This window comes from Nestor notabilis, unplaced genomic scaffold (assembly GCF_000696875.1).
Source record: "Nestor notabilis isolate BGI_N333 unplaced genomic scaffold, ASM69687v1 scaffold35341, whole genome shotgun sequence".
Taxonomy (NCBI): domain Eukaryota; kingdom Metazoa; phylum Chordata; class Aves; order Psittaciformes; family Psittacidae; genus Nestor; species Nestor notabilis.
In genome coordinates this window covers 1-19,393 of record NW_009916731.1, presented here as the reverse complement: position 1 = coordinate 19,393, position 19,393 = coordinate 1, and the positions used below count along the sequence as shown (strand labels likewise).

General features: G+C 42.6%; 1 protein-coding gene across 1 annotated transcript; it reads left to right on the top strand.

Annotated features, from left to right (window-relative positions):
- Positions 1-4,949: 4,949 nt before the first annotated feature.
- LOC104413641 (beta-taxilin-like) lies at positions 4,950-17,942 on the top strand (the record flags this gene model as incomplete). Its single annotated transcript, XM_010024699.1, has 4 exons — positions 4,950-5,352; positions 7,301-7,392; positions 11,133-11,303; positions 17,748-17,942. Coding segments are annotated over exons 1-4 (861 nt in total), but the record flags the coding sequence as incomplete, so codon positions are not given.
- Positions 17,943-19,393: the final 1,451 nt, after the last annotated feature.

Below are 19,393 nucleotides of genomic sequence, written 5' to 3'. Positions count from 1 at the left end.
TGTCTCCCCGCTCGCCTATCAGAGCTGGTCCCCTGCGAAGCACGCATTCAGTCTCTGCAGTGTTTGCTCCTGCTGTGTCATTCTGTCCTTCCCCCCCCCCCCCCCCCCCGCCTTGGTCTTCCCGTCCCTCTTCCCTCGGTGGCAGAATTAAAGTACCAGTGTCCTGTTGCTGCCGTGCCCTTGTCTGAGCTTTCTGCTTGACTTTTTTTCTCTGCTCAGTTCTTCTCTTTGCTCCGGTAAGTCTGATGAACAGCTTTCTTGCTGTCACTGCTTTGTGGCATGGTGCGAGGGCTTTAAGTATTTCTTTTTGGGACTGTCAGCCCACATTTTCAAGGAATAGCCTTAAAGCACTGTGTAATGTGTGAGGAAAACAGGCAACTGTCTAAGGCTGTTGGTAAGAAATGCTGAAAGTAAGAAATGCTTCTCTAAAGAGAAGCTGACTTTGGTAGAGCTTGCCTTTAAATGAGACTGGGGGCCATGGCTGGCTTGTTACAAGACAAAGTGATCGCGACTCAGGTACAGCATGAAAACTGAGGCAGGGGACTTTAGTCTTTGAGTCTGGTTCTTTCCATGTCTGTACAGAAACCTGCCATGAAACCTCCAAATTTTTGTTCAGTTTCATACTAGAAGACTGTGCATAAATCATAAAGCTATTCAAATGTAGCACATAGTTGATAAAGCTGATTTATCACCTCTTCATGAACTAATACATGGGACAGTGTCTAGGTTATAATAAGGCACTTGCATTATTCTGGAGGGTAATTGGAACTACAGTAGTGTGGACCATTCCAGAGTTTAATGTTTGCTGCTTTTGATCAAAGCAGATCAAAAACCTGCTTTGAGGTGTTACTGTAGTAAAGTCTGGAGTTATGTTGAGGTAAAAATTCAGATTTTATCAGCATATGCGGGCTGGTGCAAGTCTGTGGAGTGCTTCATTTTAGAGAACTCTCTGTGTGTGCCTACGTGAATTTTGAGCGTAAAGTGCTAAATACCAACACCCATTTTAGAAGCACTTAAAATAACTCCTGGCTGCAGAGCAGGTGCCATGTGTCCTTCTGCTGGATCCATGGGAGGCAAGAGCTAAATATAGTCCACTATGTAAACCCCCTAGAACTTCAAAATGAAGGAAAGGAAGGAGGAAGCATATCCCAGAAAAGAAGGAAGGGGAATCACTCTGTTTAAAAGAAGATAAACAGAACTCTGCAACAGCATGCAAGACAATCTGCAACAGAACTAAGAACATGTGTTCTGTGCTTAGTTCATGCCAGGACGGTGCCTCGCAGCGGTGTCAGCTCTGGTGATTTGAGGGGTAGGCTGACATAGCCCAGCACGGGGATGGTTTTCCCAGCAGCAGAGGGATGTGGTGCTGCAGCTCTGCTAAATCAGGCCCTGTCTCTTGCTGACTGACCTTTTACTTTGGAAGTACTGGCTGATTTCAAAGCAGAGTAAAGGCAAATTGTGCCATAATGTGAAATGTCAAGGAATACGGTCAGACACAAACTAACTTTGCACATTACCAGGCTGAGCTTAGCAGCACACCTTTTTCTATTGCCTCTGAGTGCCGCTGTGGCTTTGCCGTGTGCTCAGCCCCGGTTTGTGCTACTGGGTCCAACCACAGACTGCTGCCACTGCCAGCGTCAGTCTCGCTGTGGGACTCCTACAAGAGTCCTCCTACAGAAAGGCATCAGCCTGGGACCAGTGTCTGTCACCTCCCACTGAGACCGGAGGCCAGCTGTGCCCCAAGGAGCTCCACTGTTCTCCAGGGCTATCCCAAGTTTTTAAGAGAGGAAGGAGGAAGATGGGGAAGAGCCGCTTTCAGAGTGGGGAGGCAGTAGCGCCCTCTGGTGTTTCTACTGGCGAAGAGGAGGACCAGAGTCACTGTCAGTAGGCAGCAATGAGTGTCTGGGATGAAGCTTCCAACCAAGACACTAGGGCCGTGGAAGAGACTGATCTCAGGACTATGGAACAGGCCCAGGATTTGGGACTGCAGGAGGAAAAGAGTAAACAAGATGCAATGCTCAAACTCAAACAGTCCCCTCCGTCCTTGCCATAAAACAAGATGAGGCTGTGTTGGAAATTTAGGTGCCTGGAGACAACTGTAAGGGTAGTAAGAGTCACAAAATTCAAGAGATGGATAGGCTAAAATTGGGCAGGACTAAAATTCCTTGAGGAATTAAGGAATTCCTCTTCTGGGCTCAGTCACTTAATTTTTAGGCGTTACTACGTCTAAGACAGCATATAGTGTAAACATTTTGTGTCTTGCTGAGACTGGCACCGAAAGTCTTTTATGGCCTGATAAGGAAGAATTCCTGATGTACATCAAGGTTAAACAGGCTGGAGGATGAGGACGACTAGGGCCAACAGCAGTAAAATCTCCCAGCATCAAAGGCTGGAAGTGGGCTGCTCTCAGCAGATGAGAGCTGCCCTGCTTCCCTAAATAGAAACTCCATGAGGCTGTGGAAGCCATTTTGCAAAACAAGATACACAAGTCTTAACAGGCGTCACGTTGGTCATTGAAAGCAGTTATCATTCATCTAGTTTAGCCTGGAGAAGAATGGAACAAAACATTAAAATATTCATTTGTGTGTGTACAGTCCCCAGTATGACCTGGCATGTTGGCACCCTTGGGTTAAAGGTTCATCCCTTGGTATTTCTGGGTGTTATAATGGTTCCTTCCTGCTCACCATTCCATGCTGGTGGCCTGAACTTCAGCAGATGTGAATTGCCATAGTTTCAGAAACTGATTATGACTAATCCCCTTCTAGCCAGGAATGCATGTTAGGGAAGATTTCCTGAGACACCTGCTTTTAAATATCTTGTGTCCTTGATTCTAAACATCGAGTTTCTCTTTCATTCACCCATGGTTTTCCCTTATTACTGAGAAACTCTGCATAAATCATTTGCTGCTGTTGATTTAAAGCCTACTGTGTTTGCAGGCATGCTTCGTGATTCATGTGGGAGGAAACCATTAGCTGGACAGTGCTGCTCCATAAGGAACATGGCTGGGAGTTGGGAGGCAGCCAAGGGAGAGAGCTGGGGTGCAGTGAGAACTGCATTGACTTCTGCCTTCTCACAAAGAGGGGGAGATAGTTGGAAGGGAATTTAATATTTGGAAATGTAGCATTTAGCAATCCTGTTCTCCTTCTGTGATGAATGCATGACAAAAATAGCTAGTTTAAATTGGGGATATACATTGTGAGACTTTTGTTCTGTCTGGACAAGAGCTGGTGATCCTGTTTTTTTTAGCTGATTGATTGCCAATTAGCTCAAATTACTGAATACAACTGTAAACACTAGTCTGAACACGTCAGAGGTAATCATATATTTTGTGGAGCTTCTAGCTTAGCTCTTACAATAATCTTACTGACCTTGAATTAATTTCCAGTCAATTAAGTCTGGTTAAAACAAGATCACAAACTAGTCTAACATTCATGCTATCTGGAATTATTTACTAAATTGCACATGTAGGGTCTAATCTTTCAATGTAAATTAAACTCAATGACAACAGATCGGGTGGGTATAGTTTCACAATCACTTTGCAGTGATAAAATGACCATGCCGCAAGCAGAAAGGGAAGAATGGGATGAGTCTGTCTGGCAGGGTCTGTGACACCATGTTCCTGCTGCAAGTTGTACCTTTGGGAGAACTGCAAGGGCATGAATTTATAGCTAATAGTTTTCAAGCACATCCTGACCCCCACTCAAAGCCTTCTGTTATTTGCTTGAGAGATGATAAACCATAATGTTTGACTATCTTGCCTGTAAGCCCAGTCAAATAGCTAGACAATCAAATCTTGAAAAACGTTGCCTTAGTGATGGCCATCACTGCACTTCCAAACATCACTTTGACTGAGGAGAGTTTAATAGCAAACACTGAGTCATGTATTACAGTAAATTACATCTCTCTTATCATATACTGTCTTTGAACAAGTCAGTTTATGATTTTGAAAGCTGTTGAAATTTACACACCATCCACACACAGAGATGCTGTCCTGCTGTCCTGCACCTAGCAGGAGCTAGGAGCAGGTGCCTGAGACATTCTCATTGACACCCTCATCACTATGTCCTGGGTAAGCTGGAGCAGCCTCCAGAGGAACACAGACACAATGGGAGCTCTGTATTCACCTGGCTGAGTGCAGCTGCTAAAAGACATGAGAAAACAGAAGTTTTCCTTTGCAAATTGGGAACAAGTTAGCCGAAATTCAGCCCAGAAAACACCAGACTATCAAAACCATGTTACACCATGTCAGTTTTACCTCACTGTGATTTATTGTGTTTTGTACTTTGTCAAGAAAGCTGTCAACAGCACGCATCAAGTACAAGAGAAGAGTGTGTTATAGCTGCTTATCTTGTTCTTTGCCATTATTGTGACAGTACCAAGCCAGGCCTCTTGCAGATCAAGCACCACACTGGGCTCTCCAAGAGCACAGAGCAATTTTCAGTGCACCAGTTTCATTTAAAATATTCCTCTTTTGTGATTATTGATTTAAGATGTGCCAACGGGAGAGAAATAAGAATTGAATTTGATGCAGCTGTGAAGTGAAGCTGCCCATATTGGCAGCCAGTGTTGCAGGTAAACAGATCAAGAAAAGTAAACATATGGCAAATAGTATGGTCAGGGAAGGGGAATGGTATAAATGACGTGGGTGTCATTTTGTGTGTTATTGCTGGCAGTGGGAATAAGAGGTTTTGATTTTTAAGTATTAGATTTGGGCAGGCTTTTTGTCTTGGAACATATGTAATTTGCTTTTCTCCCTGCAGGCAAATCACCTCGGTTGTTTATTTAAGTGTGACATATTTATCAAGCCAGAGCCAACAGATGACCTGCCATCCCAAATTCCACACAAAATCACTCAGGTGCTGGCCAACCTTTGGGAACAGCTAGATGATTAATTCTGTGTGTTTTTAAACTAATCCTTCATTTGTTTGCTGTCAGGCACAGCACCAACCATGGAAAATGACCAGCCTCCCACCTCACCTGGGCAGGACATCCAGGGGCAGAGCAGGCACAAACCTGGCCCTGGCTCTCAGCCCCCTGCTCCAGCACCCATGGAGCAGCCAAGCACCTGCCCTGAAGCAGCTGTGTGTGATATCTCGGAGGAGCTGAGCCGGCAGCTGGAGGACATTATTAAAACCTATGGGTCTGCTACGAGCCTGATGGAGAAGGAAAGTGCCACTACAGGAACTGATAGGCCTGAGAAGGGAGATCTGGGCAGCGTGGAGGATGTGGAGTATGAAGATACAAATGAGGAGAATGAGAAAGAGAAGCTGGCTCCTGGGGATGCTTCCAGAGCAAAGGAGGCCAGTGGCAGCAAGGAGCAAAAGCTGGAGAAGAAAATCCTGAAAGGACTAGGCAAGTACTTGGATACTTACACAGCCCTTCTGTAAACAGAAGGAAAACTTCTGGGTTCTTACTCTTCCCCACGTTAAGTTGCTGTTGTGGATGATACAGACCTGTAGTTACTACTGAAAATTATGGTGACTCTTACAACATTTCTCTAACTGATAAGTACCTTCAGCAATTACCCAACAGATACATGTAGACTGTATCAGATATTAGTCCTTTTAAAAAGACAAAATCTTAGGATTATATCATGTAATTCTGATATATGTACTATTGGGTCTGCCCAAACTAGTTAGCCAAAGCTATGAGTCTGATGACACACTGTGCAAAGTTGCTTCTTAGACAAAGGAAAACCTGCCCTCTTGTTTGCGCCTCAGTAAATTTGTTTCTTCTCCTGCTTCCTCAGGTATTGCTTATCACCTGCTACAATGGTGCTAACGGTGCTACTATGTGGTGTGGAAATCTGCAGAACAAATTCACTGTTATGCCCGGGTTACCCTTCGTCTAGCAGACCTCCAGGCTCATCACAGACTGTACGAAATAAGCCAATAAGTTTATTATCTCTAAGCACAGCGCTTATAGAGCAGCTTGCCCATGGCAGGGCTGTTAGCTGAGCTAAAGGAAGTCCCAGCAGGTTTTTGTAAAGTTCGTCCTTTCCACTGGACAGCCGCTAGAGAGCGATGTAGTTACATCCCAATCTAGCCAGCATATACTTCATCTCCCTTCCTACATTTAACTCAGGTCAATCTTCAAGCCTCTCCTTTGCGTGAGAACCCAAAACCAGCAGCAGACTAAGCCTATAGAAAAATCACTGGAGGACGCTCTTGCAGACAAGGGACTAAGCATAGGACAGAGCGCAGGGGTTTTTTTTCCCCACAAATTCCTCGAATATCCAGGAAAAGAAAGTTCATCAGCTTCTATTGTCTTGGGTTTAGTGCAGTTATTGGTACCTTTCTAAGATTGGTGAAAACACTACCAAAGTACAATTTTCCAGCTGCAGTTGCAACAGTTTTCACTCTAGGATTTTATTTAAGCTCTTTTCAACTTGTTTATATTGGTGCAGTAGAGACAACTTAGTGTGAAAGTGAATTTTCCCCACAGGCAGTATTCCTGAACTGCACTAGACTTGGAGCAGAGAAAGCCCAACCTCTCGCAGCTTCAGGAAAGAGGAGCATTTGGAAAAGCACTGCCAAGCCCCTGGCATCACAGCTGTCCTTATCTCCAGGGACACCGGAGGGGTTTTGTACTTGGTGAACAATTGGTGTTCAAGCTTCAGCTCACACTCGGGGCTGAAATGAGTACCAAAGGTATCAGAAGAGAAGCAATACATAAATGGCTATGCAGTGATTTAGCTATGCATGCCCAGATAGTTATTAGACTGTCTCTGGTACCTGTACTCTCTTCATCAAGTCAGGGAACTGATTTACACCTCTATCATGTAGCCCAGACCTGGCTGCAAGTAACTACTGCTCTCTAAATATTTCCATCAACACCATAGTCTTTATACCAACTTAATCTTCCTTATGTCTTGTATGGGTTGAGCAGCACAGGAGCTGAGTACACAAGCTTTGATCAGGTTTTGCCTGCAAATAGATCTGGTTTCTGAGTTTCCGTCTTATTTCAGTCAAATATGCCATATATGTGACCCAGTAATGTCACAAAAACATTAAATGAAAATCAGATTGTATAGGACAAAAGCATTTCACAGCCAGTGCTTTTGCTAGAAGACAGCACATTACTGAGGTCTGAAATGGAGAAAATTCAAGCATGTTTATTCTTATGGGGAGAAGAAAAATCCAGAAATTCATTGCAAAAATTATTCCTTCCTTCCAAAATGCCTCATTTCTCACGGAGTTCTTACAGATCCATGCATCAAACAACCAATTTCATAATAGTACATGAGCTACAAATTACCTCAACCATCAAATCTCTGCTACTTTTTTTTATTATTTTTAAGGAAAGGAAGCCACCTTACTGATGCAAAGCTTGAACAAGCTGAATACTCCAGAGGAGAAGCTGGACCTGTTATTTAAGAAGTATGCTGAGCTGGTTAGTACAGCATTGGTTCTTTTCTGTACAAACTGTCTATACAGGAAGGTATAAAAAACATATGCCATGCAGCATGGTCAAACCTCATGTAGCAGTGGCATCTGTCCTGGTAATTGAATCCCAAAATAATTGTCAGGGTCAAATAATCAATTATGGGTGAGAAGGACAAAAAAAAAGTAAAATGTGAGGAAAACAAGCTGGACTTTGGGTTAAAAAACTGAAGAGGCAGAATATTTGTACTTGGAGGCAATTCTGCCAAACCAACCCACACTGCAGACTAGTGTCTCTGCTCCTGCCTTCCCCTTCTGCAAGGAGTTTTGCGTACCTCTGTATGTGAGTATTGCTTTAAACTGCATATCAGTGATTTAACCAAAATGAAAATAAATCATGGCTTAGTATAAAATGTTAGGAAGCAGAAAATCAGAAAACAGAGAACTGAGGCTAATCATGACAGAAACTATAACACAGTGAAACGAAGAGTCAAAGCCCCTGCCACTGTAATGTCACCCCTGGTAACACTGCCACCTGCCTTACTCTGTTCTTTCCATACTTAAGGTGGGTTATTTTCAGATCAAGTATTTTCTTCTAAGTAGTTAAAAGGGCTGTATGGCCTTAAGCTGTGGAAATCTTACAAATGAGAAGGCTGCAGCATTTTACAGTTTGTGGAGTGCTGAAAAATGTGCTAAGCAGAACATTGACTTTGTAATTGGTTTTATGCACAGATGTGTCCATGTCTCATCATAATGAGTTCAGCTTTCCCTTTTTTCATGTAAAATCCTCTGATTTCATAATATGGTCTCAGGCTGTTTATGGTTTAGCTCATGCTTAAAGGGACTTCATGCCCACTTTAATTAACTGAAAGGGGTCTTTTTCCTCTGTAATGTACTCTCTCCACTGCATTCAAATATCACTGGAGCACTGTATAAAACAGGAGCCATATTGGCAGTAACCCATGTGGGAGAAAGGTGTTAAAACAAAAAAATTGAGTATTCGTTTTTGACATCCTGTGCAATGTCACTAAATTAGGGGTGTAGTGTGATTAATAACTTGTCAGCAGTAAGCTGTGGCAGTTACCACTCTTTGTTCCCTCTTGTCCATCCTCCTCAAACACTTCAGGTCACTTTTTGCTTTTGCTGAGTTTTCCAGCCAGATCAGTTCCCTGATCGGGTGAACCATGTGGTGACACAAACACTTGTTGCAGCACAGCTCAGGGAACAGTGCAGCCGTGTGCCAGGCTGAGCTGGGTGCTGGCAGTAGCTTCAGCCCTGTTAGATACTGCTGCTGCTGGCTGTGGTTTAAGAGGCTGCCTGTGCTTGGGCACCCTATGCAGTAGCAGCACTACCCCACAGCTAGCCAGCTATATACTATTTAACTGTCAGTACATGTCCTGGCACAGTCTATAGCAAGGGCTACCCCAAAAAATGGAAGGCAGCAGGGAACACAGGGCTGGTGTGAAGGAAACCATGCCTGCAGGGACAGGGAGGAGAGTCAGTGTAGCCCTTTGGGTACAAGCTGTGCCACACACACGTTTGCCATTAGCAAACATTTTATTCACCAATACTGGTGCAGGCAGAGTGGTTGGGGTTAGCAAAGCAGGCTGTGCTTTACTTCAGCTTTTTTCTGCAACAGCTGTTGCAGAATTGCTTGTAACCAGCTTATTTTCAGTGGTCCTGAGGGTCTCACAAGTCCTGCATGCAAGAACTAACCACTAATAAATAAACGTAAGTGTTGTCATTGTCTCCAGTGAGGTCAAGATAAGACTTCTTTTTCTAAGTGGAGAGTTTATCTCTCTAGGTCAGCCTTCCAAAATCAGAATTCCTTCTATTTGTAGTTAGTTTTAGCCAATATTAATTATTCTTTAAAATTTATCATTGGTGGCTCTTTGTCATTCCTATTAACCGGTGAATTCCCTTCTTCAGTGCAAAAGTAAGACCATGCCTGAGACATTCCTGAGAACTTTGAAATACAAGCTTTTAGCACAAGTCATTTTTTTTTGGGGGGGGGGGTGGGGAGGGGAAGTAAAATAATGCTTGTAAGACTTCTCATATCACTATTAAGACCTATTTTATTCTAAGCCCCCTATCTCACACAGCTTGAGTGAATCATCTAAAATTTGGATAAATCATTATCCACTCAGCACAGGCTGCACATGCAAAATGTGAAACAGAAAGAACATTTTTTGTGTGTTTTTAAAAGGGAAAGGGCCAAAATCAAGCTTATGAAGGAAAACAAGTGTCAGCCTTAATTACAGAGAGGTTATTTTTTCCCCACAATACTAGAAAAATTATCTCAGCTAGTGCAGCTTGATTAGATACAAAAGCCCCTATTCTGATCTATGGGGGCAAAACCAGACAATTACACATGCTGAAAGTTGGGCATAAACTGTAAATATACTCCAAGCTGGTGGCTGCATTGTTTTGTGGCATGCCTAGCTGTGATTTGATGGATAATACACACAGCTCTGTCCTGTAAGCATAAATTACAGAACATCTGCAGAAAACAAAACCTCAGGCAGAGAAAATGTAATATATGATGGCTGTTGACCTTCTTGTTTGAGCTGCACATCACTCCCTTGCACTCACAGACTTTCCCAGTCATACTGGGGTTAATAATACTAGTGGTACCATATTGCTAGGTAATGTAATCTTAATAGCAACTGTTGTTATTAAGGTTTGCAGACTGCAGCTCATTGCTGATGTTTTTCAACCAGAAAACATCTGGACTTCAGAAATATCTCACAATGTATGTGCACCTGTAACAGAGTAAGGAGGGCTGCTGTGTTTTGGAAGGGGAGAAAATCATTAAAAGCTTCAGAGGTGAAATGCATCTTTGATGTAACTGTTATGGTGTTAATCTGCAATGCAGGGAAAATTTTCAAAACAGTCAGTTATAGGTACATGTTAGAAGAAATGACTGGCTTGTGTGCAGACTGGTATTAGCAACTCTGTTGCTGTCCCTCATTCCCCCTCCAAATAAACCCTCCTCCCTGACAGCCCTCTAGAGAAGGCAGGAGCCATGCACCCACGGGAACTGCAGGTTCCCAAGTGAATGTTAGGGATTGTCCATCTTTGTTCAGTAATTATATGGAGCTAAAGAGCCCAAAAGAGGTTTGGTTCACTGTAGCCCACCTCCACTGATGATGGGACATTCAGAAACACAAGTAATGTGCTCCCATGTGCTCCTGTGAGGAAGATGAACCTGGCAAGAGGTGGTGCCCACTCGTCATTTTGGGGAACATTTCCCTCCAGAGCATTCTCTTCTGTCAGCAGCAAAGACCCCACACAAACAGTGTCCCTGGTTTCCAGCACCTCTTTGCTGGAAGCTGTTTCTTTTTCAGGAAGCTGCAAAACAGAATGAGCAACTACTGTGTTTTCTCATGATCTGGAGAAATCTCACCGTGCAATGCACTACCAGCTGCTCCGGTTCCTAACGTTGAAACAAAAGTAAAAACTTCACAGTTGTCCTTCAAGTAAACTTAAATCAAGGAAGGAAAGTCTGAAATGGTGTGACAGGAGTGCCAAAAATTATGTTCACCCAGTCACACTGCAGCACACTTGGGACTGTTGTAGCAGCAGGCTTGAGACCAGCTTCACGTCACTTGCTCCTCTCCCATTAGTGCTGATAAACATAGAACATTGCCTAAGAGCTTAAGAAAGTGCAAAGACTTTCCCTAAACCAAAAGAACTAGTTTTCTTTTCTTTCCTCTGTCTATTTCATTTTAATCCCTGTTCCCCACCCAGCTCGAAGAACATCGTGCTGAGCAGAAAAAGCTCAAGTACCTTCAGAAGAGGCAGGCCCAGATCACCAAGGAGAAGGACCAGCTGCAGAGTGAGCACAGCCGAGCCATCCTCGCCCGCAGCAAGCTTGAGAGCCTGTGCCGGGAGCTCCAGAGGCACAACAAAAACCTCAAGGTGAGTGGTGGTCTTATCAAGGTACCTGGCAGTGGGAGAAAAGCAGATGCTTTCCCTCTTGCTCTAGTACCAAAACAAAGAGACATTTGCATCTGCACATGCAATATATGATTATATACATGTTGTAGACCTGAGGCCCGTTTATGCCAAGACCCCTTTATTTCTTGCTTGGAAATGGCCAAGTATTTTGGGGCATTAACTGTAAGCCCTCCTTGCATCAGCAGGTAGCCCAGCACAGAGAAAACCAGTGGTGCTAACAGACCAGGCTCTGGGACTGCAGATGTTAATGCATGTACTTATGCAGAACAACAGCTTTTCTCCAGGGGACTTATTGAAGGCTGGGCAGTGTTTTCATGTAATTTGAGCAGTTGGGCTTTTTCAAGTGATCTGTGAGAGTTAGTCAATCAGGACATTTGCCTCAAGACATCAAACCTCAAGACAAGAAGAATGCCAACACGGTTTGTGGAAGTTGTTTGGATTACAAGAATTAGTTCAAAAAGGAAATTTTGAGGAGTGTCAAAAGGCTGGGATCCATATGCCATGTCTGCCTATTGCTTGGTGCATCACACCATTTAAATGTGAAATTTATAACATGATTATGCTTCTTGAAAAATTTTAGGTTCAAGAAATACATTTCTGTTGTGATCCTCCTTTTTTCCTGAGTACATGTTAGTGATGGTGGTGGTATTATAATACAAAAATCCTCTTCTTTGATCTATTCAAAATCCTTCTTTATGGAGTTATAGTTATGTATAAAATTACACATATGAATTGTCAGCAGCAAGAATTTCACCTGATATAACCTCTATGAAGTGTAATGGATTTTCATTCATTTCCACCAGCTCGGGAGCAGGCCTTCAGGGTCTAGTTCTGGCTTCCATTGTACATTGGTAAGAATATAGCTGGGAGGGGAAATGGCCACATACACACTCAAACTGTGCACCAGTAGAAGGACAAAAGCAGTTTAAGAGATAATTAGGAAAACTAGATGCAAATCTCTGTGTGCTCAGTTATAGTAGCACAAAACTGGTAGTGCCAATTAAACTTGTGCATGTCATTGTACCAGACCTGAGCTATACACCTTGTTACTGACCCACACTGAATTACCAGACTGTCTTTGGGCAAAATCTTTTGACGGAGATACAAGCCAATTTTTAAGTGATTTAAGAGTACAGTGTACAGTGCTTTGCATAGACTTAACTGAGATTTCCAAACAAACCCTATCAGTGGAACAAATCAGTGGAAACTGGGTTATAGAGAAAAAAATCATTATATTTGGAAAACTTATTTGGAACAGGATTTGTTGAATTCCCCACACAATTTCCCAGATACCACAGGCTTATTAATCTCACTACTGGAGAACATGATTTTTCCTTTCTCTTTGCATACAAATACTTCATTACACATTTCATCTTTACATTTAGGGAAGTGTCTTCCCAATGTCTTTCCACTTGTTGGACTGTTTTATTTTGGGACTATGTCCCCTAAATAAACCTATCGATTTCAGACTCAGTTCTGTTTTTTATCCCGTACCTCTGCCAGGTGAGCCAGGAAAGGTACGTGAGCTGATCAGGTAGTAGGAAGAAGTGTTGAAATTTTGGCCACTTCTTTCTAAGAACTTGGAGACTTTTCAAGTAACCCAGACTACTGGCTTTCCTCTCGTTGCTATGCTTTCAGTGTAAAAACCCCTGAAGTTAAATAAGTCAGTAAGACAAAATACACTTGCAGAATGAATGAGAATTAAATTAATAAAGGCATTCAATATCTTGATTTGGGTTTGTGTCTAAGAATTTTAATGGAATTATTAGAATATTTGCATTTAAGCTTTAGCTCCTGGAGATTTTTGAATCTCTAGAATCTCATCTCTGTTTATTTAAATGAATACCATTTTCTTCTGCTTATGACAGCACTGAGAGTGCCCAAAACAGGGGAGTCCATTAAATTCTGCTGAAGTAATTTTTATTTTGGTTTTGGCAAGACAGAGAGCTGATTCATAATTTTTTAGCACTTGGGATTAACACTTCTGATTGTGTTCCAAAGTGTAGGAGACTGCCATTTCAATAGCGAAGGAGAATCTGGCCTGGCCAGATCACGAACCTCCTCTGACTTACCATGTGGTACATTGTATGCACATCACATCACGTGAATGTCATCTTCACTCATCTGGTGTGTGGAATTCCCATTAACCGGAGATCAGTGCAGCCAAGTGGTGATGAATACGCGATGTGGAGCTGCGCTGAAAATCCACGGGACGGATCAGAGAAGAAAAATTTCTGCTTAGTATTGGATACTGGCCTCAAAATCTGACTTACAGTCCAGCTATCCAGATTATTTCCTTGCGGCTACACTTCACAGCAGAAAACAGATGTTTAACTCTCCCTCCAAGAAAAGCGGAATAAATATTCGTGAAATAGCAGAATGTGTTCCCACTGCAATAGAGAGTAGCTCTGATAAAACCAACAGCAACTCCTTTCTCTGCCTGGTATTCATGTTCTGCCAATTATCTGACAGTTTGGTGGCTACTTAGCATCTTGCAGTGACATAAACATCTCAGGTCCCTTGTCCTTCCTGCTATCAGGCATTAAGCAATGACTTTCATGCAAATGTCACGGAAGTCAACAGCTTTGATTATGGGCTCAGCTCCAAACTGGCTCAGACCATGGTGCCTGGGACTGAAGGGAATGATTAATTGAAAATGAAGATTCTGCGCTCATATCATTTCAGCTGATATGGCTTCAGCAGGCCAACAGTCTTCTTGAGTTGCCCCAGGGAGGCAAGAGGACCAGAGACAAGCCTGCCCTTCTGTTTGCAAATTATCACACATTCCAGTGATAAATCCCAAACTGCAAAATATCCTTGTATTAATTTTACAAAGTTTTATTCAGTGCATTTTTACATTTTTAGCAGTAGAACACAAGACTGATAGCAGTACTGCAGTAGGACACATGAATCTTTGATGAAGTAGATATGGAGCACAAAGACAAGGGCAGAGGAAAGGGAATAATGGTTTATGGTCAGACTTCAGTCTTCCACAAAGGCAAATCTAAAAAGAATTTACAATGATTTATTTTTCTCATTAAAACTGAACATTTACTTTCAACTATTAAAAGAATAAGCACAGAGTGAAGCAGCTGACAAGGCTGAGCATGGTTTGCAAGTTATGAGTTCATCGTGATGATGCTGAGAAGTCACCACCCCAGACACCCTCTTGCTCCCTGCAACCAAGCAAGCCAGGAGCTCTGGACTCCATACAGCTATTTCAGCTGCAACAGCAGTAGCATAAAACAGAAGTCAGCCTTCAAGCCTCCAATCTGGGGGGAAACTTAAGGATCTTACTTTACACTATGGCATTTTGAAATGGGAAGGACTAAGGAACCTGTTGGAAAAGGTGCATTTTCTCAGGTTACAGAGAAAGGTATAAGCAAAGAGATGGGGCTGCAGACTTGTGATAATAAAACTTGGGTGATGCCAGCGGTTTGGGGATTGCCAGACTATGCCTGTCCAGGTGAGGTGGGTAAAGGGGAGCTGGTGCCACAGCCCCAGAGCAGAGCTAGCAGGGATTCAAGGCTCTGCTTGTGGCATGTGGGCATCTGGCCCCCTCCCTGGCTCCAGTGTAGATGCAGCCTCAGCCACAGGCTTTTACAGCTAGTAAAAGCTCAGGTTTAAAGCAGATATCTCCAAAGACCTATCACTATCCCCAGGGTATTATCAGTAGGACCTAGAAACCTCTGAGATTGAAACTGCATTACCTTAGGGATCAGGCACCAGCCTACCATCACCTGGGTACTGACAGCATTGGCATGGCGGAGCACTGGGGCACAGAGGGTTTGGTTCCTTGGCACAGGGAAGAGGCAATGCCTGCAGATCCCTGCACAGTGCCATAGCCACACAGTTGCCCTTCTGCTCAGACAGCTCTTCTCACTCACACCCACCCTTAATCTGTGCTTGGGATCTCAGGGATTTCAGAAATCACTGCTGTTTTACGAGGGACTCTGAGGAGCTCTCTGGGACTCAGCCAGACCCCCAAGCAAATATCACCCTCAGATGTCTTTTTCTCTGAAGCAGAAAAGGTCAAGAGAAATAATGTGCCCTGCAACTAAATGCTTCCTGGCTCAGTGTCTTTAACCTTGAATATTTGTATTGTCTCTGTGCTCTGTATAATTATTCTACCTCAGAAGAGAGGATGAGTAGGAAATAAGATCCTCTGAGTAACACATACGTAGAGGCTTGTTTGGTTTTTTGTTTTTTACATTTGCATGATTGCTACTCTCAGGATGTCTCATTTCACCTTCTAGCAGAAATGTTCAATGTGACATACACACAATCCACTGATTTTTTGTTTTATATTCAGCTGGATTTATTACTCCAGAGAGCTATAAATCACAGAAGTGACGTGTTATAACACCATTTCATCCACTGGAACAATAAAGTACTTTTGAGGAAGGATGTTTTGAAGCCATAGAAATAGGACTCCAGACACGCAAGTTCAATTTCTCACTCTGTTTTTGACTTCTTGAAGTGAAAGCACCTGATCACTCTTCTCCCTGCTAAGGGCTGCACCTATAGAATTGAGAACTAAAAGGCTTGAGCAGTTTTTCAAACAGTGTATTAGAGGTAAAGAGAAGTTCTGACTTGACCAAAACTATCTAGGAATGTAAGCTAAATTTGGCAAAGTTTTGCACAAAAATAATAAGGAACTGCTTGTAAACATCCCCTTCAAAAGAAAATTAAATGTTTCATTTAGGAATGCTAAAGCAGTTGATTTAAAATAACTTCTGAGTAGCATTTTTAGCTGTACTTCAAAACAGAACTTCTGTTTCAATATTGGACTAAAATGAGCTAACCAAAAAGTAACCATAAGCAATACAGCTCTATTTCTGGTCAAGCAAAATGTTTCAGGCTAAGTCAAAATCATTCTCACCAATGTTAAAAATAAATAAATAATGGAGAGCTTCTCTTTCACCTTGCTGCAAATTTTGTGTGTGTCCAATTTCAACATAGGTACTGAACCAGGACCCCCCTCAAGTCATTTGCTCAGCTCTATCTGAAATTATTTCTTCCTCTTAAGAGTGAGAGTCCTTTTGGGCTCGCACATTTTTTTACCTGTCTGTGAGTAAATACGTGTATTCTTGTGTAAGCTGCAGAGCACACAGCAAGGCTTCATGGTAATTTCTTTGCACTACAGTATTATTAGCACTAATGGCTCCAATACTTTCCTCCCATCATCCAAGGTGTTGTCATCTCTGTCGCTCCCCAATCAGCAGAAGGACAAACATCCCCAACCTTGAACAGCAGCTGCCCAAGATCAGGCTTGTGTTGTGCATGCTAAGTAGAAATTGGGTCATTTAGTATTCATCTTACTTTAAGACTAGGGCCTGAATCTACACCTTTTATGTCAAATTTATTATATAAATTATAGCTCATTAGCGTCAGCTAAGGCTTTATTCAAGTGCATTTATAGAAACTATCCATATGTAGTGTTATCAGAGATTTTTATGTAAATTACTATGATAGCTAAAACCTTATTAGAGTATGCCATTTGCATGCTGCAGAGTAGATTCTTAGCATGGTTCTGGCATGATTTGTAACTACAGCAGATACTGTCCTAGCCACTGCACCTCAGGATTACATTCCCCAGAGGGCAGCCTGCCCTGGAAGAAAATAAGTAGGGAATAAAAATAATCCATATTTCTGGATCCAAAGCAATGAATCCAGATTCTTTGTGTGTTATCTTTTATATCCAAATCCAAAACAGAATTTCAATAACTAAAAAAGACAAATAAACAAACTCCAGGATTCTCCAGGCAAAAAATCTGATTCTCTGCTTTGATTCTGTAAGAAACACCCTACAAGCTTTCCTTAATTCCATTACCTGATAAATCAGTGCAAATGTTAGTGTCAGTTAAAAAGTTAGGAGAGAAAAATTGAGGAATTGGGAGGAATTCTACAGGAAGTGATGGATTCCTCTTAAACATTAAAATCCTAAAGACCATAAATTTGATATGAGGATTCCTGATTAAAAGGAGGCAATTTAAAGGGTGATTTTTTAATTCAATCAAAAATAATTTTGATAAAAGAGCTTTTGACTACTTCCACTGAGTATCTTCTTCCAAATCAAATGCTGTGCTGCGGTATCATGAATCAAGACATGCATGTATGTCCCCTTTCCAGGCTTGCTTTGATCTGAAACTGCTCTACATCCGTCTTTGTAAATGCAAATTCTTAGTTTCCTAATTTTTTCAAGGCCACTGTGTAATTTGCTGTGTAAATTTAGAATCATGCCTAATGCTGGAGCAGATGAAAGCAAGAAAATCTCCAAAGAGGAATGCAAACACGTATAATCCTTCAAAGGGAAGCCTTATGTTACTCTGAAACAGTATCTTTCTGGAACCTCTTATAAAGTGTCTTACTTACATGACTGCATTCTCTCCCATTCAACAACAGGAGGAAACAATTCAGCGGGCACGGGAGGAAGATGAGAAGAGGAAAGAAATAACTAATCATTTCCAAGGCACGCTGAGTGAAATCCAGGCACAGATCGAGCAGCAAAGTGAGAGGAACATGAAGCTCTGCCAGGAGAACACGGAGCTTGCAGAGAAGCTGAAAAGCATCATCGACCAGTATGAGCTGCGGGAAGAGGTGAGAGCAATGCCCCGGCTGCCCACAGAGACAGGCAGCAAACTCTGCTTCCCTGGGAGAAAGCAGAAAGCGTTGCTAGCCTTTCGTCCCCACTGGCTATCATTTGGGTGTCTCATGGAGGAAACAAGGGCAGTCCCCCAAGTGTGTCTATGCATGCAGCAAGCCAACTAGACTCTGTGTGACAAACTCTGTGGCCAAGGGGTTGTGTGGACCAGCACCCTGCCTGCAGCACCCACCACAGCCTTGCTGCTCTGGGGACAGGGACCGAGACACCCAAGCAGCAAGGTGTGCCAGCCACCTGCTAAGCTGCTCCCTGTCTCCCTCACAGCTTCCCCAAGTCCCCAGAGACCTCCCCCAGCATTCCTTTCCTTCTTCCCCTAAGTCACACCCCAGGCACCTCCCAGCTGCCATCTTTTTTGACAGCCTGCTTTGCTGGTGATGCCGCATACACCTGTGTTCCCTCCGGACACAGGTTGCAGAGAAGGGCTCTGATGTAAATACTTTTACCCTTCCCCAGAAGCAGAAAATTAAGACAACAGATAAAGGAAGCCCTTTGCATTGGAATAGATTCTTTTTTGCAAGCACAATGCTCACCAGCCAGCTGGTGAAATTACTCCTTCTGTACACATTAGAGTTGGTCAGAAAATTTTTACACAAAACATCCTTCAGTAAGACCCCAAAGTACCTTTTTTTTATTATTTTCTGACAAATGCTAAAAAACATCACAATGGGTCTTTTTATTGTTTCTAAATACGTTTACTGTGAGCCTCAGTGCAATCAGGCAACATTATCATACTGAATAAAACATAAGTAATCTGTCCTTACAATCTGGAATGCCCAATACAATACGTGCATTACTAAATCTATTGAATCATGTATGAAGTCTTATGCTGAATGAAGGTAATGTACATTCCTGTCTTGTGGTTTCTATGAGAAGAAGATGCAAAGCAGAGGGATGCGCTCAGAATATTTGCTCCTACGAATTTTATCTGAATGAATCAAGAGTGAAGAGGTCTATTAGCAACATTTGCCTCCCAAAGGTCACCAAGAAGCCAGACGTTATATGGTGTAGAGGATGCCTGTGGCTCAGTTGGTCTGATCTCCTCCTCATTCCCACTCATGTCCTTTCACCCAGGCCCTCCAAGCCCACGTTGTGCTTGTGTGGCCAGAGCAGAGGGGATGGACAGGGCTTGTACTTAGAGAGCTGTGTAAATGCTACCAAGTACAGCGGGTGCAACGTGTCTTTACACATTTATCCGCACAGTGGCTTAGATCTGGTGGCCACTGAACAGCTCAAAAAAGTGTCCCCTATGCATGTTTATTATTGATGAGCAATTATTTGATCTTCAGTTATATTGGATTAAGCTGATGATTTCATATGTAGACCATGGAACTGGCAAGGACTCTAAAGTATGTTATGTTATGTTATTTTATTTTATTTTATTTTATTT